The following is a 21,383-nucleotide window of genomic DNA, read 5'->3' as shown; positions in this document are numbered from 1 at the left end:
TTGGAAGGCCCTGCTCTAGTGAAATCCCGCACCTCTACTCAGAAATAAGCGTCTTCTGAGTAAGAAACTCAGTGGCGCTCACGCTCAGCTAAGTGGGTCCAGGTCAGACCACAATTTGAACACAGACGTATCTGATAATAAATGGGGCTAAATGGGGCTGTGACTCCTGAGTAGACAGGCATAAGGTTTGACTGTTTCGCTGAGATCTTTTGCCCGTTTCCCCGGCAGTAAACGCCATGGAGCCCAGCGACATAAACGTGCAGAGGAGATTGCAATGCAAAAATTTAAGAAAGCAAAGTATAAGTCTTGAAAAGAGCCCCATGTGAGTAATCCATACAAATCATGAGGAAGAGAGGGGAGGGCAACCCCACCCCGAGAAGCCCTGCCCACCCACGGCGACCCCAACATCCACCGTCCAAGCCCTCCCCGCTGCCGTTTCGCGCATTCATCCCCCTAATAACCCGACCTCTCTCCTCCCTCCCAGCCCGAGCACAACAACAAACGGGTGGCGCGCCTCTTTTCGCCATAGCCTGGCGCTCCCCTCGCGTCTCTCCCGCCTTCATCACTCGCGGGAGGGAGGCGGAGGCGGCAGCTTCCTTTTCGCCCCTACGTGACACATACACACGACCGCGACCGCCTGTGTTTGCCTGTGTGTGTATGTGCACGCACGCGCGTGTGTCCTTCCACGGGTAGGTAGGTAACGGATTTGGGGTCCCTCAGGGCTGGCGAGGAGGGGGGAGGCAGATACACACACACCGCACGGACGGGGCGGTGCAGGCCGCGCGGGCGGCTGAGGGAAGAAGGGAGGAGAAGTGGCGGTAGCTGTCCCGGGAGTGGGTGGGGGCGGCGGTGGGGGCTGCCGCCGGCCTAGGCCAGCTCGGAAGAACACGAATGCTCGCCTTCACCTCTCCTTCCCCCCTCCCCATTCTCGTGTCTCCACTAAAAGCGCTCTCCCCCATCCCCGTTATCCCTGCCTGCCCCTGACACCCAGCGCACCTCGGGGTGACCTCTTTCACCCTGGGGCTTTTTCTAAGCTCTTTATCCCTATTGCACAAGCAGCCAACACACTGCCCGCCCCCAAACCATTCAATAATATACTATTGGCAGAGCTTTTGTGTGTGAGAGAGACAGTACTTACCAGTAAGGAGTACCTGCACCTCTTTTTTTGCTGCCCATGCCAGCCATTTTGTGCTGGCACCCACAATATCAAGGTATGAGTACCAGTTTTATCAAGGTATGAGTACCAGCACCTCATACATATTTTTTAACCAGTAGTTTAAGGTTATGAAGGTTTGAAAGGAACCAGTATTTATCTTCAGCTTCCATTTCTTTTTATCTTTTCTCATCTGTTTCTTTGTTTAGAAACTACCAGGCTCCCTATGAAATCCTATCTGCTCAACTGCACAGAAACTTATTTCACACTGCACGCATTTTTGATGCTGCACAAAATGTGTCCAGCTGCATCTTAGAATAAAGCCTGCAGTCTTGCCTTTCATGCATTTGACTGAAGGTGGCCTCCCCACCAAGCACAGATTTCAGCCTCATGCAACAAAAGAGGAGGGAAGATGAAATCTAGGGGCCCCTCCAGGCATCCTGTTCATTGAACATTTGTCATGATTTGTACCCGTCATGGTATCGTGGTAGTTATACACGATCATGCTTTCAATCCCATTTTGTGCCTGCAGAAGTTCTGGGGTGGGCATACTGCTTCTTTTGTAATATCTGCATGTCCTGTAGTTTCCTGCTAAAATTGTGTAACTTTTCATGTCACAAATGTGTGTGCGGTGGGTGTCGTTTTGTAGCGCAAGAGTGCCCCCCCTCCCGGTGCCATGGCAATAATGTAACATTGGGGAAGCATCGCAGAACAACAGATCCAAGCCATACATTGAAAGCACATCCAATACGCATTGAAAGCACATTGAAAGAATCATGAGAACTGTAGTTGCTTAAGGGTGCTGGGCATTTGTAGCATTGTGAGGGGAAAACCAGTTCCCAGAATTCTTTGAGGGCAGTCATGTGCTTTAAATGTGTGTTGCGTGTGTTTTAAATGCATGGTGTGGATCTGATGTAAAGTGGAATGATGTGTGGATGGTCCAGTATAAATCCTCCCCTTACGCACTGTTATTGCAACAATGACATGTTGCAGAATACACTTAAAGACTTATGCTGCAGTCCTCTATATGTGTGTTCAGAAGTATAATTATTTAAAATACGTGTGTTAAGTAAGATGCATTGAGTTCAGTAGGATTTATTCCCAAATTAGGCTGCAGTCCTAACCCTGGAGATCTGAGAGTAAGCTTCATTGAGCTCAGTAGGACTTACTTCTGAGTAGACATGGTTTGGAATGAGCTGTAAATGTGTATGCAGGTTTGGAGACTTGGATTCTATCAATTTCGTAGTGTAGTAGACTCTGGAATTGCCCATGTTTGATCATTTTGATACAATGAGTTTGATCATTTTGATACGAATCAGTTGGTATCCATCCCAGCTCTCTCCCCTTTTCCCCTCTCAAACTGAAGTTTTGTCCGGTAGTTAATAATAAATAATAATAATTTAATTTGTGGGTCGCCTATCTGGCCAATGGCCACTCTAGGCGACGTACAATTTAACAACAATACATTACATCATAATAAAATACATCATAAAATACAATATAACAATAAAACAATAAAACAGTTCCAGTACAGAGTAGTAGGCAATTCGTCGTAAAAATTTAACCCTCCCCGTAAGTCCCAAAGGCCTGTCTGAAGAGCCAGGTCTTCAAAGCTTGGCGGAATACATTCAGGGAAGGGGCATGCCGAAGGTCATACGGGAGGAAGTTCCAGAGAGTGGGGGCCGCCACTGAAAATGCCCTCTCTCTTGTCCCCGCCAACCTAGCTGTTTTAGTTGGCGGGATTGAGAGAAGGTCCTGTGTGGCTGATCTTGTTGGGCGGCATGGTTGGTGGCGCTGGAGGCGCTCCATCAGATAAACTGGGCCGAGACCGTATAGGGATTTAAAGGTTAATAACAACACCTTGAATTGGGCCCGGAAAATAACTGGAAGCCAGTGTAGGTCGAACAACACTGGGGTGATGTGTGGCTGATAAAACCCACATTTACTCGTTCTTCAAAGGGTATGTGTGTGATGAAAAGGATACTCAGGCAAAATTAGGGACGATGGGTTGTTCTGACATATTATTACTGTAGATGATCACTGTGCTTGTTTGCCCTTGTTAGTCAAACCTGCAAAGAGTCTTGTGGCACCATAAAGATCTGATTTACAGCACAATCCTATGCATATCTACTTAATAGTAAGACCCACTGTGTTCAAGGGGCTATATGCTATAAACTCAGGAAAGATAGGAAGACTGCAATACTGTGGATACTTGAACTTACTGACTTGGTAAGATTTACTAACAATTTACTAGATTCTGGAGTTTATCATATTTTATCATTTTGATGTTGCTATGCTTTCCAGTCTCAATTTGACTTTAAGGTCAATCCCTGTTCTCTCCTTTCCCCATATGACCGGGTCCAGTGGCCATGGCCCTTTGGTTACTCAGGCTAACAAATCCACATTTATTTTGTGTGTGTGTGTGAATTTAAGATCGGAAAAATTAGAAACTGAGAGAGCCTGTTGCTAAAGGGCTGTTTAAAAGTGTAATAAATAAATAAAAAATAAAAGTGACATTGACAGATTCGCATACCCCTAGTAAACAGTGGGGTCAAAAGGCTATGAAATACAAGTAGTGGTCTTGGGTCTACAAAACATTATAGCTCCATAAATCTGTTTGTCTTTAAGGTGCTACATAAATTTATGTTGTTTTTGTTGACATGACTACCTCTTTCTGATCTGGTATAATATCCACCTCACCAGTCCTATACTGGCGATTACTAACACATATTGGAATCCACATGCAAGTGGTTCTTGAGCCAGGAAAGATCTACCTCCTTTACCTTTCATGCTGTCTATTAGTTTTGTTTGTTCTTTAGCATATCAGGCAAAAATCTATCCACTGATTATTATCCTGGCCTAGAATAGGTACTATGTAGAAAGTTTCATTTCCTGATTTTCTGTCTTTAATACACTTATTAAAGGCACAAGAGTCACATAAAGTGGAAAACATTGGCAGGCTTATATAGCCATTTCTAACTGTGCAGAAATAGAGTGTTAGCACTAGGGTTGCCAGGTTCATGGCCTGAGACTGATCCTGTATATTTAGGAGAAGAGAAAGTCAGCCAAGTGCAGATGTTCTTGCAACATTGTTATGGGAGAAGGGAGAATTCCACCTTGTGGTTTTTCCCATTACAGGCAGGCCCTGCTTATACGGCAGGTTCCATTCCGGACTGCCGCCGAAAAGCGGAAACTGCCGAAAAGCAGAACCCATTGAAAATAATGGTGCGCGTTGTGCAAAAATGGCGTGCGACAAAAAAAACCTCCATAAAAGCGGAACAAGTGCCTTAAAGCGGGGACTTTTCGGAATTGAAAGCCACCGCATTAGCGCAACACCGAAAGGCGAAATGCTGTAAAGCGGGGCCCGCCTGTACAGTGTTGCAAGAACACCTGCATTTGGCTGACTTTCTCTTCTCCTAAAGATACAGGATCAGTCTCAGGCCATGAACCTGGCAAACCTAGTTAGCACTGACTAAGGCTGTAATCCTAACCGTATTTACTTAGAATTAAGGCTGTGAGTACACTAGTCACCTAAAGCAAACCATTTCCATTGCCCACACCCAGATGGGTAACTGGTTGATCTGCCAATCAGTTGTGAAATCTCTCTGAGGCAAGTTTTTTAAAAAATGCACTTAAAACAATCCCACCAGGTTTTACAGTAAAAAGGGGCAGGATTTGACTAGTGCTGTATTCCCCCGTTTTCAGAAAAGAGAGATAAAGATGCACTGGGATCAGCAGAACAGGAAGTGTGTCTCCCCTAAGTCCCATTAAATTCAGTGGGCTTACTTCCATGTAAGTGTGGTTAGGACTGTATCCTAAGTTGCACTTAGTCAAGGAGTCTTGAATCACATCTTGCCTTAAACTCCAGATCATGCTCTTTTCTCATACCTGTCTATACCCTTCTGCCTCTTGAGTTTTTTCCCATTTATGGTATGCTTTAATACCCTCTGTTTTTACTTTTTCCCTATCTCTTGGAGCTTATATTCTATTTTTATCCAACATTCCATGTCACCCTTCACTATCTCATTTCTGCTCCCTATAACCACAATGCCTATTTCTTTGTACTCTTTTCCTATATGACCCATACTTCACCCAAACTGTCCCTTTCACCCAGCCCATCCCTTTCTACTTTTAAGCACTCATGTATTACTTTCTACTCCACATTTTCTCATATTGTCTTGCCCATGCATGCCAATCCCTTGCATTCCTAATCGACTCACATTCCATTCATTGTTCTGGTTAGAGGGGTAAGAATGATCAAGTGAGGCACATCCTATTATTCTGCATACTATCTATCCATGGCTTCTATTTCCATTTGAACTAGGAAGGACCCTTCAGAGCATGACCCAGTTGACTTCAACATGCAACATTTCACAATCTCCTGGCAGGTGGTGATCTGCAGTTGAGCTGGCTGACTTTTGCATTTTAAATAGGAATAGCATTTTTCTTAACATGGTTGTCCTCCATCACAGGTTATTAAGGAACCTGCTGGACCTAAAATGGCCAAATTTTTGTTTTGAGGCATCCAGTCAGACTAAAAGATAAATTGCCTTGAAAATCGTCATTGTTAGTGGGCTAAGCTATAAGATGGGAGATTAATTATACATTGGCCCAGAAGATGTTAAATAACTGACTTTGTAGATTTGGCCTCTCTGACTTTTAACCTGTAACCTTGATGTAATATATCATTGCGTAAGGTGAGAAAAGTTCTCATTTTACTTGGGTTTACTAAAATTAATATTCAATTTGTGTGAACAAAAGCACATTGCATTAGCATTCCCATCCACAGTAAGTGTATTGCAAACTACCAAAGGTGAAGTGTAGGATAGAGAAGCTTTATGTGCCTTGTGATCCTCCTACCCAAGCACAACCAGTCATGTATTGTGGCTTACTAGGTTCTTAACACTTCTGCTCCGCTGCCCCTCCCCGTGTTTTTGCAATCTGCATCAGCCAGCCTCTGCTAGGTTCCATTTGGAAGGACCCTTGAATATAGAGTATGTCATTAGCACATATCATAGGAAAAATGACCCCACCATACACACACAAAAATCAGATTGTTTAGTTATACCTTTATTTAGGTTAAGCACATACAGAACGGGCTAATTCCATTTCAAAGATTTTGCATAAACATTATTCTTTGACAGCACTCATCATTTTCATTTTATTTTACCATATTCCAAAATTGGCACAAGTCTTTATAAAATAAAGAACCATCTTGCCAGATTACACACTGTCATTATTGGATAGGCCTTTCTTTCACCTTAAAAATATTTTTTGCTGCGACAGAGGCAGGCACATCAGTAAAGTCCTAAATTATTTTTAAAAACATGTAAATATTTGTACTTTCAAATGGTGCACTTATACCTTGATTCTGACAGGGAATAAATTAAGAATCTTATGTTTTACCCTATATCCTTTGCACTGTTATCTGCAAGTTACCTCAAATGGCTCTGTGCATTTTATTAAAAAGTTTTATTTTGCTAATTTGGTTGTGAAAAACTGAGAGAATGAGACCATTTATTCTTGGATGTTTTGCACCAATAAAAAGATGGTGATTCAGTGATTATTCCCTTCTGTCTGTAAAGTATATACCATATCTTCTTGTTTATATTTTAAGGGTAGTAATAATGATAGAATGTTAAATGTTTAAATACTTTATATATGTATCTATAGGAACCAGCATAAAGTATAATGTGCGAATATTACTGACATCATGACAGCTGTTAGACAGAGGAAGGGAATAAAAGCTACAGAAGTTCCAGAAGAGTGCCTGTTCCATGAGAAGAATTGGAAACGTAATGGGAAAATTCTAGCTGGTAGGTTATTGTTATGTTAGTGTAATGTACTTCAAGAATATGTTTTCATTCAAACTGTATTACATTGATGTTGAGATTAACCATTGTCAGGATAAAGCCCTGTTGATTCTCAACCAGCATTTAAAACTAGCTTTGACTGTATGTTTAGGTGTATTTCGAGGATATAGGTTTTTACTTACAGAGCTATGTTTTGATTTCGGATTTTTTGCCTACAAAATATTTTATGCAAATAAATGTTTTATTTGCAAATAAGGTTCAAAGATCTTGTCTCAAAATTTAACTAGTTAGCACATAAAATACAGGTTTATATGAAACACCCTCTGCTATTAAGACATATGGGCTCTAGTGTTTTTAGTTTTATTGCATTTTCAGAGTTTGGTCTTGTGCTTCAAGAATGGGTGAAAGTTGATCTTTCTTTCAAATAACATGAATAAGTGAGAAAACTGAGAAAAGTAATTGATTTGAAACAAATATAGTCTGCATGGAAGAGCAGCTATTGAAATGTAGGAAACTAGGCTGTATTTTCCCTTGATATCATGTTGTCAATGATTTTGCTGCTCTGATCAGCAGGTAATCACATGTAATTGTGTGACATTATCAGAGATTGCTTTGATCCGCAAATATTTAGAGAAGAAGGAGGTACAATATAGATAACCAACCCTTTCAATATTAAACAAGATTTTAGTGTGATTAATAAAGTCACCCTGCTCATAATGTATCAGAAGGCTTGCCACAAAGGACATTTCAAAGAATTTCAGAATGCAAGGTGATGATTGTCAAGATTACTTTGAACCTACAAGCTTTTTCCTGAATTCTATTATTGAGGAAAGAGCACAACACCAAGCAGATCAGAGCTTCACTAGTGAGTACATGAGCAATAACTGTTCTTTGCAGAAGCCATAGCAAACTGGCCCTTTCAGTGATCTCTCCCTCAGATTAACACCACTCAAAGAGAATTAGTTGGGATCTAGAGTACCTGTGAATGAAAAGAAAATAACTATTAGCATTGCTCCACAGATGCTTTCTGAAGAGTTCATACAGTGCTATAATAGATAGGTTCTATATAATTCTGTTGTATAAGAGTTTGCACAAGTGGTAAGAACATCTTGGGATTTTGTTCACGTCTCACACAATGCTCTATCTAACATGAGGTATAAAACAGTCCTCCTTTGTGTGGAAGCCTCTTCTTTGGGCGGAATTATATCTTTGTATCCAGTCCTTTTAAGGACGAGCTCGGTCAATTTAGTGGCTTTTAGTGTGGGTTTTATTATTGTTTTTTGTTCTATTGTGCACCACCTTGGAGTGGAATAACTATTGACAAGTTGCAATACCTCCTTTTGGGGGGAAGGTGGTGAAGAGAGTAGTGGTGGGGCAGCTGCAGGCATTCTTGGATGACACGGATTATTTAGATCTGTTCCAATCTGGGTCCGGGCCTGGCCACGGACGTCAGTCAGCCCTGGTTGCCCTGATGGGTTACCTTTATAGAAAGCAGGACAGGGGGAGTGCAACCTTGCTCCTGCTTCTCAATCTGTCTGTTGCTTTTGATACCATTGACCACAGTACCATCCAGGATTGGATCCATGGAATGGGAACTGGGGGCACTGTGTTATGGTGTTTGTGGTCCTACCTATAGGATCAAGTCCAGAGCACAGCATTGGGTGATTGCCTTTCAGCCCCCTGGCAGTTGTGCTGTGGGGTGCCACAGAGAACTATCTTATCCCCAATGCTATTTAATATCGATATGAAGCCTCTGGGAGCTGTCATTAGGCGTTTTAGGGCAAGGTGTCATCAGTATACTGATAACACTCAGTGCTACTTCTCCATTACATCTAAATCAGGAGAAGCTATGCGGGCCCAGGACTGGTGCCTGGATGCAATGGTGGGATGGATGAAGGAAAGTAAGCTGAGCTTGAATCCTAGCAAGATGGAGGCACTGTGGGTGCGTGGTTCCTGTGTCCAAGAAATTGCTCAGTAGCCTGTCCTGTACAGGGATGCACTCACCTCAAGGAGCAGGTATGCAGTCTTGGGGTGCTTCTAGATCTAGCTGTGTCACTGAAGGCTCAGGTAGTCTCAGTGGCTAAAAGTGTCTTTCATCTTTAGTAAGATAAATATGGCCACTCCTGGACTGGGAGAGCCTGACCACATTAGTTCAAGCACTGGTGACTTCATGACTGGATTACTTGAATGTACTTCCCTTGCACTTGACCTGGAAACTGCAGTTAGTGCAGAATGCTGCAGCCAGATTGCTGTCAGAGTAAAACCCTGTCAGCATATAACACCTCTGCTCAGGGATCTGCAGTGGTCGCCAGTTTGCTACTGGGCCAAGTTCAAGGTGTTATTATTTGTATATAACGCCCTTAACCGCTTGGGATCAGTTTACTTGTGGGACTGCCTTACCCCATATGTGCCCACTTGAGCACTTTGATCTGCAAAACAGGCACTGTTATAGGTGCCACATAATATCCACTCTGCACTTGTAAGAAATCATACTTTTAGTGTGGCAGCACCAACTCTTTGGAACTCGCTGCCTATTGACATAAGGCAGGGCTCTTCACTGTATTCTTTTTGACTCCTGCTTAAAACTTCTTTGTTTAGGCAAGCCTATCCAGATGCATAGATGCTGGCATGTTTTAATTAATTTATTTTTTTGTCTGTTGATATTTTTAATTTGTCTTAAAAGTATGTTAATTAATTGTTTTAACTTTTTTTGACTGTTTAAATGTCTTTTGTAAACTGATTAAAAGTTTTTTTTGCAATCAAGTGGTATATAAATTTTAATAAATAAATTTTTTAAAAGCCCTTTAAGTGGATGTTTGTTTTGAAAGATGGGATATAAATAAATTTTGTGTGTATTTCCTAATGCTAGAACAATCCAAGACTAATCGGTTTTCCCCAAGTTTCTTTGAAAATCTGTTCTCTGTTTATAATACATAAATTGTACCAACATCTGGAGCGGGTAACACCATCTATTTCAAACATGTTGGGGGAATTTTAAATCTTTGAATGATAAATATTTACTAGAACAATCTTCTGCAGGTGGAAAACTGTGGAAGAAACTTTCACTCATCATTGGTGGAATTATTGGCATATCCCTAGGAATTCTCACATCTGTTTATGTTGCTACACTACATGAAAATGATTTATGGTTTTCCAACATCAAGGTAACAGAATAACTGTAATTGCATCATTGCTTTCCTAAGGCATCGTTCACAATATGGATGACATTGTATCTATATTACCTGTGACTTTACAAACTTATTTTATCTGCAAAGACTTCCAAGACATCACCTTTTTCTTCATTGTTGATAATTTTATTCTCTCCCACATCAGCCACTGTTCTTACCGGGGGTTGTCTTGAGAACTTATTAAGGTGGTATAAACAGCAGAAAGTAGCAGCTATGTTGATGTATTTTTTTGTATACTTTTGTATAAAGGATCCTGAATTGTTCAGACTGAATGGTGACTAAACCATCAACCGTATATGCACAATTCTTTTTAATCAGATTTTGTGTAATTGATGAAGGAAGGTTAAAGCCTTTATTTTCCTTCAGAGAATATCACCAGTAAAACAAAAAGTGGAATTGACATGTGATATGACACAACCAAAGTTGTGCTGTTGTGAAATATATGGCACAGATTCATGAATACTAACATTTATTGTAGGCCTAGCTTAGAAGTTTTTAGAAGGATTCCAGTAGATTTTCCTTCCTGACTGCAGCAAGTTGGGAGTAGTAGAATTCATCGTGTGGTACATTAAAGTATTTTCATCTAATGATGTCACGTTAACAGCACCTGTTCTATCTTTAACTCTGTTAGGGCAAACTTGGTTGCAATTTATTGGCAGTTCTTGCAGGATAAATCAGGGCTGGATGTGATAGAAAATCTGCCAAGAGAAGAATGAAATTTTCAGTTAATAACTTGGTGTTATGAACACAGATTCTTTCTATGAAGAGAAAAGTGCATAATTTATACAGGATAGAGAACTTACCACGAACATACATTTTGCTTGTACTAGGTCTTGAAGCCTGTAACATCTAAATATGAATTTCTTTCAGTCTTTTATAAGGAAAAAACATACTCCTGAGCAATTCATTTAGGTTTGTAGTGTGTCTTCTTCCAATGGGCTTGGATAGGAAACTGAGACACTGAAATAATGATCCAACTTTCTAGCATTAGAATTCTTTATTTCTTTTCCAGTGAAGTCTCCTTTCAGTATTTGACCAGCTATTATATACAAATCTGTTGCTTTCTTCATTCATTAAAGCTGAATAAACACTCCCCTCAGAACAAATGGGCTTGAGGTTAACCAGTCAAGAGTTCTGCGTGTATTAACTATGTTTGTTGAAGGCACGCTGTGCAACCTTTATCACATTAATGCAGTTACCTGTATTGAGCTTTCACTTTTATGCTTAAGAAGATATGTTAATTAATTAATTGGATTATATTTTTAACGGCAATATTCTTTTATTTCTTTTTGGGGGTGCATTTTGTTTTTTATTAAGCAAGCAAACAAACAAAATGTAGGAAGTTGAAACAGTTTCTTGAGTGTTTTAGGTTGGGTTGTTTTGAAAGACAGTATCAACCTTCATTTGATGTAGTTCCCAAACTCTTCACTGATGTGGGACCCTTGTGGTGAAACAGAATTTAGCTGTTAGTCCTGTTCTCTGATTCGAAAGCCATTGCCTTTCCAAGACTGTCTCATATACTTCATTGCCAAACAGCCAGCAGCTCATCCGCAACACTCTTAGGTTCCCCAGATGCCATCCTGGGTTCTTACTGAGAGGAAGGGTGGGATATAAATCTGATAAATAAATAAATAAAACCAGAATCCTCTACAGACATGAATGTAACAACAGAAATACAATGTTAATATTGTTGGTTTCTTTTTATATTGCTTTGTTCAAAATATTTTGAAATACTTTGGTACATCATCTTGATCTTCTGTATACCATGGGGTTTTGTGCTGATGTGATGTTGAGTTACATTTTTAGAGGGGGAAGAATGCACAAAACCAGGATGTATTTAGCTCCTTGCCAGTTCTTCAGCCTTTTGAAAAAGATGAAGTTGAAGTACTCATGAGTCTCTTGAGAAACTATCATTTTGTACAGTGATGATGATGATGATGCAACAAGAGGACAGGGACACCCAATGTTATCATGACAACATCTGTGCAAATCCAGTTTTCTGAGATTACCACTGACATGACCCTTCCCTCCATGGGAATTTTAGATCTGGCCCTGTCATGCAATACCATAGTGGTGGGAGATGAAGACAGGAACAAGTATCTGGACCATGCAGCAAGACTATTTAAAGTATTGGTCCTGGTGTGGAAGCGGGCACTTGACTTCTGCTGTAGGCAACAAAAATGTCTTTGGACTGCACTGTTTAGGATTCACATATAAACAAATCTAAACATCAGGATTCTTGACAAAGCATCAGTGAGGATCACAGAGTCAGCACTTCATAAAATATAATCAAAATGCATATTTAGAATGTGATTATTATTAATAACAACAACAATAATAAAATTATTATTATCATCATAATTTGAATATTATTCTTAAATTTTTAACCCGTAGTTCTGGCCACTTTATTGGCATACGAGATTAAGAAAAGTATAAATTGCTATAGAATTGGAATGAGTAAAGCAGATGTTAGCTTAGTATGAAACAGATGTAAAACAGTAGTGTTTACTTCATAAAGTATGGCATTTGGTTGAATACAGCTGGTGCCAGGCTTACAAATTAATCACATTTGATACATTCTTGCTAATTAGATCCCCCTCTATGCTCAGCCCTCCAAAATAAATTCCACAACACTTTAGAGAGCTTTCCATTTTTAATACAATAGGCATATTTTTCCTTTATATACTTTCACTAGTTGTGGGACTAACATAGGAACTTGAGTCATGGTAATGTGTCATTGTGAATTGATTAAACTGATTGATTAAATCAGTATTTTAGATAATTTAGTGAGCTTCCACTGTTACCTAAATCGTTCAGCTCACTACACAACATACACAGCCACCTAAAATTGACATGTATTTTAATCTGCAATTGAAGCTCATAATGTTGTTTTAACACTGTTTTTTTAAACTTGCTTTTAACTTTGACTTTTATTGACAATTTTAATGTTTTAATATTCTTTGTAAGCGGCTTAGAAGTTTTATTTACAATTAAGCAGTATATAAATTCTGTATGGTTTCAAAGGGTTGTGGTGTGAACTATCTGTCATTTTCTCTCCATTATCATGTCTCAAAGCCTGGGGTTAATTTTGGTTTGGATAGTGAGAATTTGACTATATTCTTAATAGATCGTAAGTTAGGAAGCAACCCAAGCCCAAGATCTGCGGAGTGGAGTTTGAAATAGGAGGATCACAAGCTGAGCCTGTGCTCAGCCAGGGCTATTCTGTTTGAAGTCCCTTATCCCAGTAGGCCAGTGTAAGTCCTCTATCCTGACTTAGCCAGATCAGCCAAAGCTGCCTGAGTCAAGACCAAGGTAAGCCGTGAAAAGGGGGTGGCATGGGGCAGTGGGGAACTTACCCCATTCCAAATTCTGTTCAGCTCAGTCACATGGTATAGCAGCCCAGCGGAGATTACACTGGCAAACTGGTGTTAAACTATTTTAAAGGCTTGTTTTCCCTCTGCCAGGCTTGGGACAGCTTAGCCAGCAATAGCCCCACTCCTGAGTGGAGTTTGGAATGGGGTAAATTATACGGGCGTAATTTACGATGGCATAAATTACGCTGACTTCCTATAGTTTGGATAGCTCTGCCCATTATTTTATAGCCAGCCTTCCACTATAGTAACAACGACCAGGGTGATTAAGAACAATGTTTAAAAAACGGCAAAATGAGCCATAGACCCTAAGAATATAATTTGACAGTAACAACAATAAAACAGAAGCAGGTACAACAGGTAAAAAGAGCTCAAATACAAGTCCATTAAAACTTCTCAGACTAGCATATCAAATGCCTGCTAGAATAAAAACATCTTCGCTGGATAACAGGAAGGCAAAAATTGGAGGTTAGAAAATGAGATAGTGAGGTAATACAAATGAGATAGTTGCTAGCTTCAAAAAGAGTAAGTTCACTGAGGACAGCTTCACGAAATTTCAAGCCTGTGTTTCTAGATTTGGGTGGGCAACCTTTTAAAAAAAATTTGGGAGTCAGTCTTAAATTGACTGTTGACAGGTCTAAAAACCACATTTGTTCTTATAAACTCAGCAAATACACACATCTTTGCTCACGCTAAAACTTTTGTTTAGAAGAAGCAAAACTTTTGCTTGGTAGCTGGGCTGGGCTGATACCCTGAAACAACATTTAGGAAATAATGTTACTTTTGCTCTCTCAATTCTTGCAGATCTATTGGCTATCCAAAATGAAATGGAAGTTTAGCTGCCTTTCAGGTCTCTATTTTCTTTTTGGACAAGAGCCAAAGTTTTCTGATAGATTTGGACCTTGGAGATCTCTGGGCTTAAATTTCTGTTGTGCCAGCAACAACTCATCAAACATTCTTGATTAATCTCAGCCTCAGGTCCCCTTTGGTTAAACTAGGAAGGATAATTATCTATTGCATGCACTTGTACTGAGGAATGAGGTGAGGATTAGAGAGCGGTTTTCCTATATTGTATAAATTGCAGTTGTTGCCATCTTGTCTTTGTTAACACTAACTTTATTAAAAAAAGGGCAGAGGCAAGTAATACTAAGACAAGCATCAGTTTAAGATTATTCTTCATCTTAACTCACTTGTTTCCTTATAGGAGGTAGAGCGGGAGATTTCATTTAGGACAGAATGTGGCCTGTATTACTCTTATTACAAGCAGATGCTACAAGCCCCATCCATTCAACTAGGTATTGTTACCTTTTTTTAAAAAAAAAGTTTGTTTTCTGAACTGGATAAAATGCAAATGGCTTTCAGAAGCATGACTCTGTTGTGATTACGGATAGTGCTGAGTTTTTAACTCCCACTTCTAGTTTGTCAGAGTGCTTTTTGTATAAATCTCAGGAACACAATTTTTTGTGGTAAAAGGGCTTGTCATCCCTGGAGATATTTGTTGTTTCTAGACAGTATAGAATTCTAGATGTTATTGAAATCAGTGGACTAATTACTGCTGTCTTCAACTGTACTGTTCAGATTGTCTCTACTTGTAAAAAGTGGAGTGAGATTCCCAATAAAAGCAGTACTATTTATTAGACCATTTTCAAGAAAATTACTCCTATACACATTTAGTAAGTGGTAAGCCGCATTAAACACCATAGAACTTACTTTGGAGAAAGCCAGATTAATTGCTGCCATGGGCCACTTCTGCATTTTCCAGTTGCTCATACTTGATCACAGTCCTTCACTAAAGGGGGCACTTTCAACTCAGAAAATCAGTTCAAAAATCTTTGGAGTAGATTTTGTAACTTAACAAAGTTCCATTCCAAACTTTTTGACTTCTTGCACTATGCTGAAGAATCCCAACACAAATGTTACAGAGATATACGTTGTGTATTACTAAAGATGCATAAGCTGTACTTAATGTTGTAAAAAAATGTATTCTAAAGCAAGGATGGAGACCCTCCAGCCTACAGGCCAAATTTGGCCCACAACTCCATTTTCTCCAAGCCATGCCCACCTTCCCCACACCTTATATTGTATGTGATGTCATATCACTTGACTAGCGCTTACAGCAAACTCCACAGGGTTTGGTTACACTACAGAGTTCCTGGGAACTTCATAGTGCAGCTGGTTGAAAAGCGGGGCTTGCTGTAACCATTTGAAATCAGCCGCGCAGTCAAAGGAAGTGGGATGTGCTGTTGTCACCAATCAGCTGATTTCCAGCTATGGGCAAAGGAAAATGCTTCGCCTGATGTCATGTGATATCAGGTGGTAGGTGAATGGTATCGCCTACCTGTCAAAGTGCTTGCAGAGGTTGCGGGAGGTCTGGAGCTGGCCCAGTTGCCAGATCTAGTTCCCCACTTATGTTCCAAGACAAGGACTTTTTAACCATAGTAGAATATATTTAACGAGAAGTATTTTACTTTCCAACTCTGTAAATTATCTTGCAGGAGACATTTACATTTTAATGGATTTTTATATGTGCTCATTTTATTTGCTTCTTACTATACAGGTTTACATGGCTTGATTTTTGACAATAAAACTGAGTCCATGAGGACAATTAACATACTTGAAAGAATGAATGTTTACCAAGAAGTATTTCTCAGCATTCTGTATAGGGTTTCTCATATGAAGGTAAGTGTTTAATTATAAATCTCTGACAAATGCACAATGAATTGAACACACACATATACCATATCAGCATAGTGTGCTCCTTCCTTGCAAGTTTTGTGGAAATTCATGTGCAGCCCTAAAAATGTTTACCCAGAAGTAAGTCTCATTAAGTTCAGTGGAACTTAATAGTGCAAAAGAACCAAAGAACAGCCCTGCTGGGTCAGCCCAAAGGCATATGTTGTCCAGCATTCTGTTCTCCCTGCGACAACCAGATGTTTAAGGAAACCAACAAGCAAGTATGAGCACAGTAGCTTTCTTCCATTTGTGACCTCCTACAATTGGTACTCATAGACATACTGCCTCTGATCCTAGCAGAAATTATTGTAATCATGAGTAGTAGCCATTGATAGCCTTATCTGCCATAATTTTGTCTATTCCCCTGTTGATAGCCATCACTAGACCTTATGGTAATGAATTCTAAAGTTAAATTATGCCCTGCATAAATACAGTGCAATCCTATGTATTTTTACTAGAAAATTAAGGCTCAAATATTTCAATGGGACCTGCTTCCTAATATATGCAAAAGTTTCTTATGATATGAACTGTTGATTTCATGCTAAAACAAATGCTCTGTGTTTAACTATTGCATATATCTTTCTTTCACAGAAATTTTTAGAACCTATTTATTTTTACATCTACACGTTGTTTAGTCTTCAGGCAATCTATGTTGCTGCTCTCTATGTAACCAGCTGGCTTCTCAGTGGAACTTGGCTTTCAGGTGTATTGGCGGCCTTCTGGTACATCACAAACAGGTGAGGATACTTTTGTAAATCTTCCTAGAATAATCTGATTTTTGCCATGCTATAGAAAAGAATATATTCAGTCTGCTAAATATTTGGGAAAATTTGTTGTCTGTTCGCTATGTATTTGTAACCAAATTTTTCATCATGGTTCCTCAGATCAAAGATCAGGTTTTCACCTGTGATTGAATACAATTGGATACCTACATGAATGGTGGACCGAACCTTTCAAAACTGCACTGATTTTTATTACTAATTTTAAAACTGCACTGATTTTTTTGTTTTTATAATTCCTGAGCAACACCAGATACAAAGCTGCTAGTCTTTATAGGCAGATAAGAGTGCATACACTAACAAAGGCATATTGGTTTTAGATCAGTACTTCCCTCTGTATGTAGATCTATTATAGGATGCCTCAGAGTGGGACACATGACTTAGAAGAGACATGAGGGAGAGAGAATATATGGGAACAGAATGAAGTTAGTAGCCACAGTACAGTATAGAAGGCAGGTTTGCTGAGACTGAGGAATGAGGATTTTAAGCTCTGGAGTTTCTGCATAAAACTGTTGTTTGAAAAAGCCTGCTCTAGTTTAGGAATGAAAATTTGGAATAGCCCCATGGGGAAAAATTTCCCTTTGTGTAGAAATGTTGCCTGCTGGGCTGTCGACCACTTAAGGGTACTCTACTGTTGCCAAACATTTATTTTGTGCCATTAGTGTCTAGACAGTGTATGGAGCACGGACATGACAGAGTCAATAAATTATCAATTAGCTGGCTTTTAATCTATTAATAAAAGCAATTACTATAATATTTCACTGCAGAAGATATTTTGAAGATGTTCAATGAAAGATGCTCAATGAAGCTGGCCATATTTTCTTGATGAAATAACACATGCCAATAATTTAGTCCTTTTGGAGTTTTAGAAGTCTTTGACATTTACACATTACTGCTCTAGATTTAGATCTATAACAGCACTAAACTCCACTTTACAGGGTTCCTCTCTCATTGAAACCTGATTTTATTAAAATAACCTCAATGCAAATTAATTGGATTATCCTGAAAACTTTCTGCCATATTTTAAAGTAATCAAGTAATATTCTATATACATTTTCAATGTTGAGATTTTCTTCTTTGTAAAGAACTTGCCGTTGGTGCTTATTTATACCTTTGCTTTTGTTTTCCGCAGAATAGATACCACCCGGGTGGAATTCACCATTCCATTAAGAGAGAACTGGGCATTGCCATTCTTTGCTGTTCAGACAGCAGCAGTTACATTCCTGTTCAGATCTCATTTACAGCCAACTCATGAAGTGAGTCTTTTTTAAAAAATAATAATAATAATCTTTATTAAGGAAAAAATTACAATTAAAAAAAGAAGAAACTTTTTACAAAGTTTTCCGCTTAAATGATATGTTACTTTTATCAAATTGATAGTGTCCCAGATTCTGTTAAACCAGTCAAGAATTGTTGGTATTTAGGTTGCTTCCATTGTTTTGCAATTTCAGTTTTTGCTAATGTTGCAATGATTTCTAAATCTGTGTCCATAACTACGTCTTTCAAATAGTTTTAATAAAATTAGATGCTGTTACAAGGGTAATCTATATCCAGTTATTTCATATATATATTAGTATATTTTCCCAATATTATTGTATTTTTAAACATTGCCAAAAATATGTAAACAATCAGCTTTATTATGATTGTATCTCCCACATTTATCAATATTTATTTGGTATATTTTAGAAATTCTATGTGGTGTGAGGTACCACTGATTATTGAAGCTTAAAATAATTTTCTTTCAAATCTGTTGATATGAGTTTTTGAGGGATTTTTGTCCATATCCACATCCATTTATCCATTTCTATCTCCTGCTGTAGATCCTTATTCCATTTTTTAATAAACGTTTTCTTGATCTTTTTTGTTTCTGTGATTACTTTATAGATTTTTCCTATTAAGTTTTTATTTGTATCAGTAGATATCAGATATTCAAATTTACTTTTTCCCCTTAATGGACCATATTTTCTTAGGAGATTTGAAATAGCTTCACGAATTTAGAAATATTGAAACAATTGTGGTTGATAATTCAGTCTATTTGGAATTTCATTATAAGATTTAACACCTGTTTCTGATAAGTGCTATATTGTATCCAGATTTGAAGAATGCCACTGAGTTAAGTCACCAAGCATACCTTGCATATGTGATATGAAATAGAGAAAACCCCATCAGCTTATACAACATTATCTGTTTGGTACAAATATAAAAATACATTTTTACCTGGGTTATCACCATTTACATAATCTTTCTATAATGAGTTCATATCTCATATGAAGTGAATTTTTTTTAAAAGCAAAAACATTTCTCATTAAGATATAAAGATAAATGTTTTTGATATAGCCAAGGTAGCTTGCTGCTTAGGTTGCTTTTAACTGTTTTTAATTATGTGTTTTAAAACTGTTGTAACCCGCCCTTGGACCTTTGGGTGAAGGGCTGGTAATACATCATCATCATCATAAAAGGTAGCGTTGACAAAGCAGAACAAATATATATACCAGATGCACATGCTATTAAAATAATTATTTCTGCTCTTCCATAGTTAAATGTAAAATCTTTGATTGAATACAGACATCCCAATCCACCTAGGAGCCATATTACCCACAGAAACAGACTTCCATGCTGTATCCCTAGCAGCATGGAGAATTGCTTGTGCAAATAAGTGCTGATCACACACAGAGCCTTTTTAAAAAGCAGCAGCCTTGTTGACTAGGTTATTCGGAGTCGGAAACTGACTTATACTGAGTCAGGTCATTGGTCTGTCTAGCTCAGGATTGTCTACACTGAATGGCAGCAGCTCTCCAGGGTTTCAGGCAGGATTGTCTCTCAGTCCTACCTGCAGAGGCGAGGAATTAAACTTTATTCCTGTGTCTCAGGATGCTCAGCACTGAGCTATGGCCCTTCCACAAATAAGGGGGTTGGATTGTGTCCCCTTGATCCCCTTTCTCACCAGGGCAGGGTTTGTTTTTTGTTTGTTAAGAAAAGGTTTCTTGCTGCATGTGTGCTCTGTTAGATCAGAGCCAGAGAGAGCATGCTTTACAGATACTGATGCATGGGTGGTATTAAAAGGCCACTGGTTGACTATTTGTATATGGATGCATGATATTATGAAATTATTTATATATATATATATATATGAAATATTTTATTTCTTTTGTAATGATTTTATTTTTTGCATTTTTTTAAAGAAAGTAAACTGCTTGCTACATTAGAAAGGCCAATAATGGCTTTCTGCTTTATCTGCTATGATCTTTCCTCATGTTTCTCATTTAGCTTATGTTTCTTTTTCCCAGAGGTTGACACTTCTGGCAGTATTTATTTCAACCTTCCTCTTCTGTTTGGCTTGGCAGTTTAATCAGTTTATATTGTTGATCCAGGCATTGGTTTTGTTCACACTTGACTGTCTTGACTTGCTTCCTAGGGGAAAGGTAAGCTAATTGCTGAATGTGGAACCATTAAAATAATGGAAAACAGTCACATTTAGGTGTGCTTGATTGTATGCTGCATTGCAACCACTGTGCATAATTTGAAGTTTTGAAAATACTGTCTGTTACCAAGAACTAAAATGAAAAAAGAATATTGTGCTAGATACAAAGTGAATTTGGTTATATATATACATTTAGTATGGCAAGTCTTGCTTTTTCATACTTTTCAACTGAATACTAGAATCTTAGTTTTCAAAGTGAGACACAGAAATAAAGGCCATCCAAACCAATTTCATGCATTTGGGGTAGTTTTATTTAATTTTTAACAAACAACATAAAGTTCCGCACGAAAACTCAATTCTTCTGGTGGGAATTCCACCCTTTCTATTTTCCTCTGCCAATTTCCTCACTATGGGAGGACAGGTATGAGTATTGCACAAGATACTTTTAAAAGTGAAGCCAATGGACATAGAAAAAGGGAACAACCTTATGAAAGAGAGCCTCAGTTTTGCACAAGGCATGATTATTTTTTAAACTGTGACATGCATCGTTTCTCATTATTTTTGCAGGTGACCTGGATCTACATAATACAAGTGGCTAGTTTGCTGCTTGTTTGCTTCCTTCAGTTCTTTAATTCCATGATAGTAGGATCATTATTTGTAAGCTTTAATATGTCCATCTTGTTAGCAAGAAAACTTCAGGTATGTATTTATCATTGTTTATTTATTAACTAATTAGCCTTTAACAGGGTAAACTAAAAAGTTGTCTACTACTTAAGTAAACTTCATGAAATTACACATGGCATAATGCCAGCCACCTTCAGTTAAATACATTAGGATTGTAGAGACCATGACGCACATAGTCATGAAGTCCACATCATTATGGGGAAATAGCCATGGTCAGTTTGAAACTAGAATTGCTGATCAG

The 21,383-nt window shown here is 38.7% G+C and overlaps 1 protein-coding gene across 6 annotated transcripts in view; it reads left to right on the top strand.

Annotated features, from left to right (window-relative positions):
• Positions 1–207: 207 nt before the first annotated feature.
• Positions 208–21,383, top strand: part of DPY19L3 (dpy-19 like C-mannosyltransferase 3) — a 53,262-nt gene continuing 32,086 nt past the window's right edge. Inside the window, exons 1-9 of one of the 6 annotated variants that reach the window (XM_061594180.1) lie at positions 208–322; positions 6,827–6,969; positions 10,006–10,130; positions 14,730–14,820; positions 16,083–16,204; positions 16,850–16,995; positions 18,170–18,293; positions 20,325–20,459; positions 21,026–21,157. In XM_061594180.1, coding sequence (XP_061450164.1) covers positions 6,867–6,969; positions 10,006–10,130; positions 14,730–14,820; positions 16,083–16,204; positions 16,850–16,995; positions 18,170–18,293; positions 20,325–20,459; positions 21,026–21,157 — 978 coding nt within the window. In that variant the 5' untranslated portion in view covers positions 208–322; positions 6,827–6,866. Of the gene's footprint in view, positions 323–419; positions 694–837; positions 1,212–3,360; positions 3,383–6,826; positions 6,970–10,005; positions 10,131–14,729; positions 14,821–16,082; positions 16,205–16,849; positions 16,996–18,169; positions 18,294–20,324; positions 20,460–21,025; positions 21,158–21,383 lie in introns of those variants that run through there. The other 5 variants (XM_061594183.1, XM_061594178.1, XM_061594177.1 and 2 more) reach the window with 5 other exon arrangements.

The sequence above is a fragment of the Rhineura floridana genome, chromosome 13, assembly GCF_030035675.1.
Source record: "Rhineura floridana isolate rRhiFlo1 chromosome 13, rRhiFlo1.hap2, whole genome shotgun sequence".
In the NCBI taxonomy this organism is placed as follows: Eukaryota; Metazoa; Chordata; class Lepidosauria; order Squamata; family Rhineuridae; genus Rhineura; species Rhineura floridana.
The sequence above is the reverse complement of the archived record's forward strand: the minus strand, read 5'-3'. Positions and strand labels throughout refer to the sequence as shown.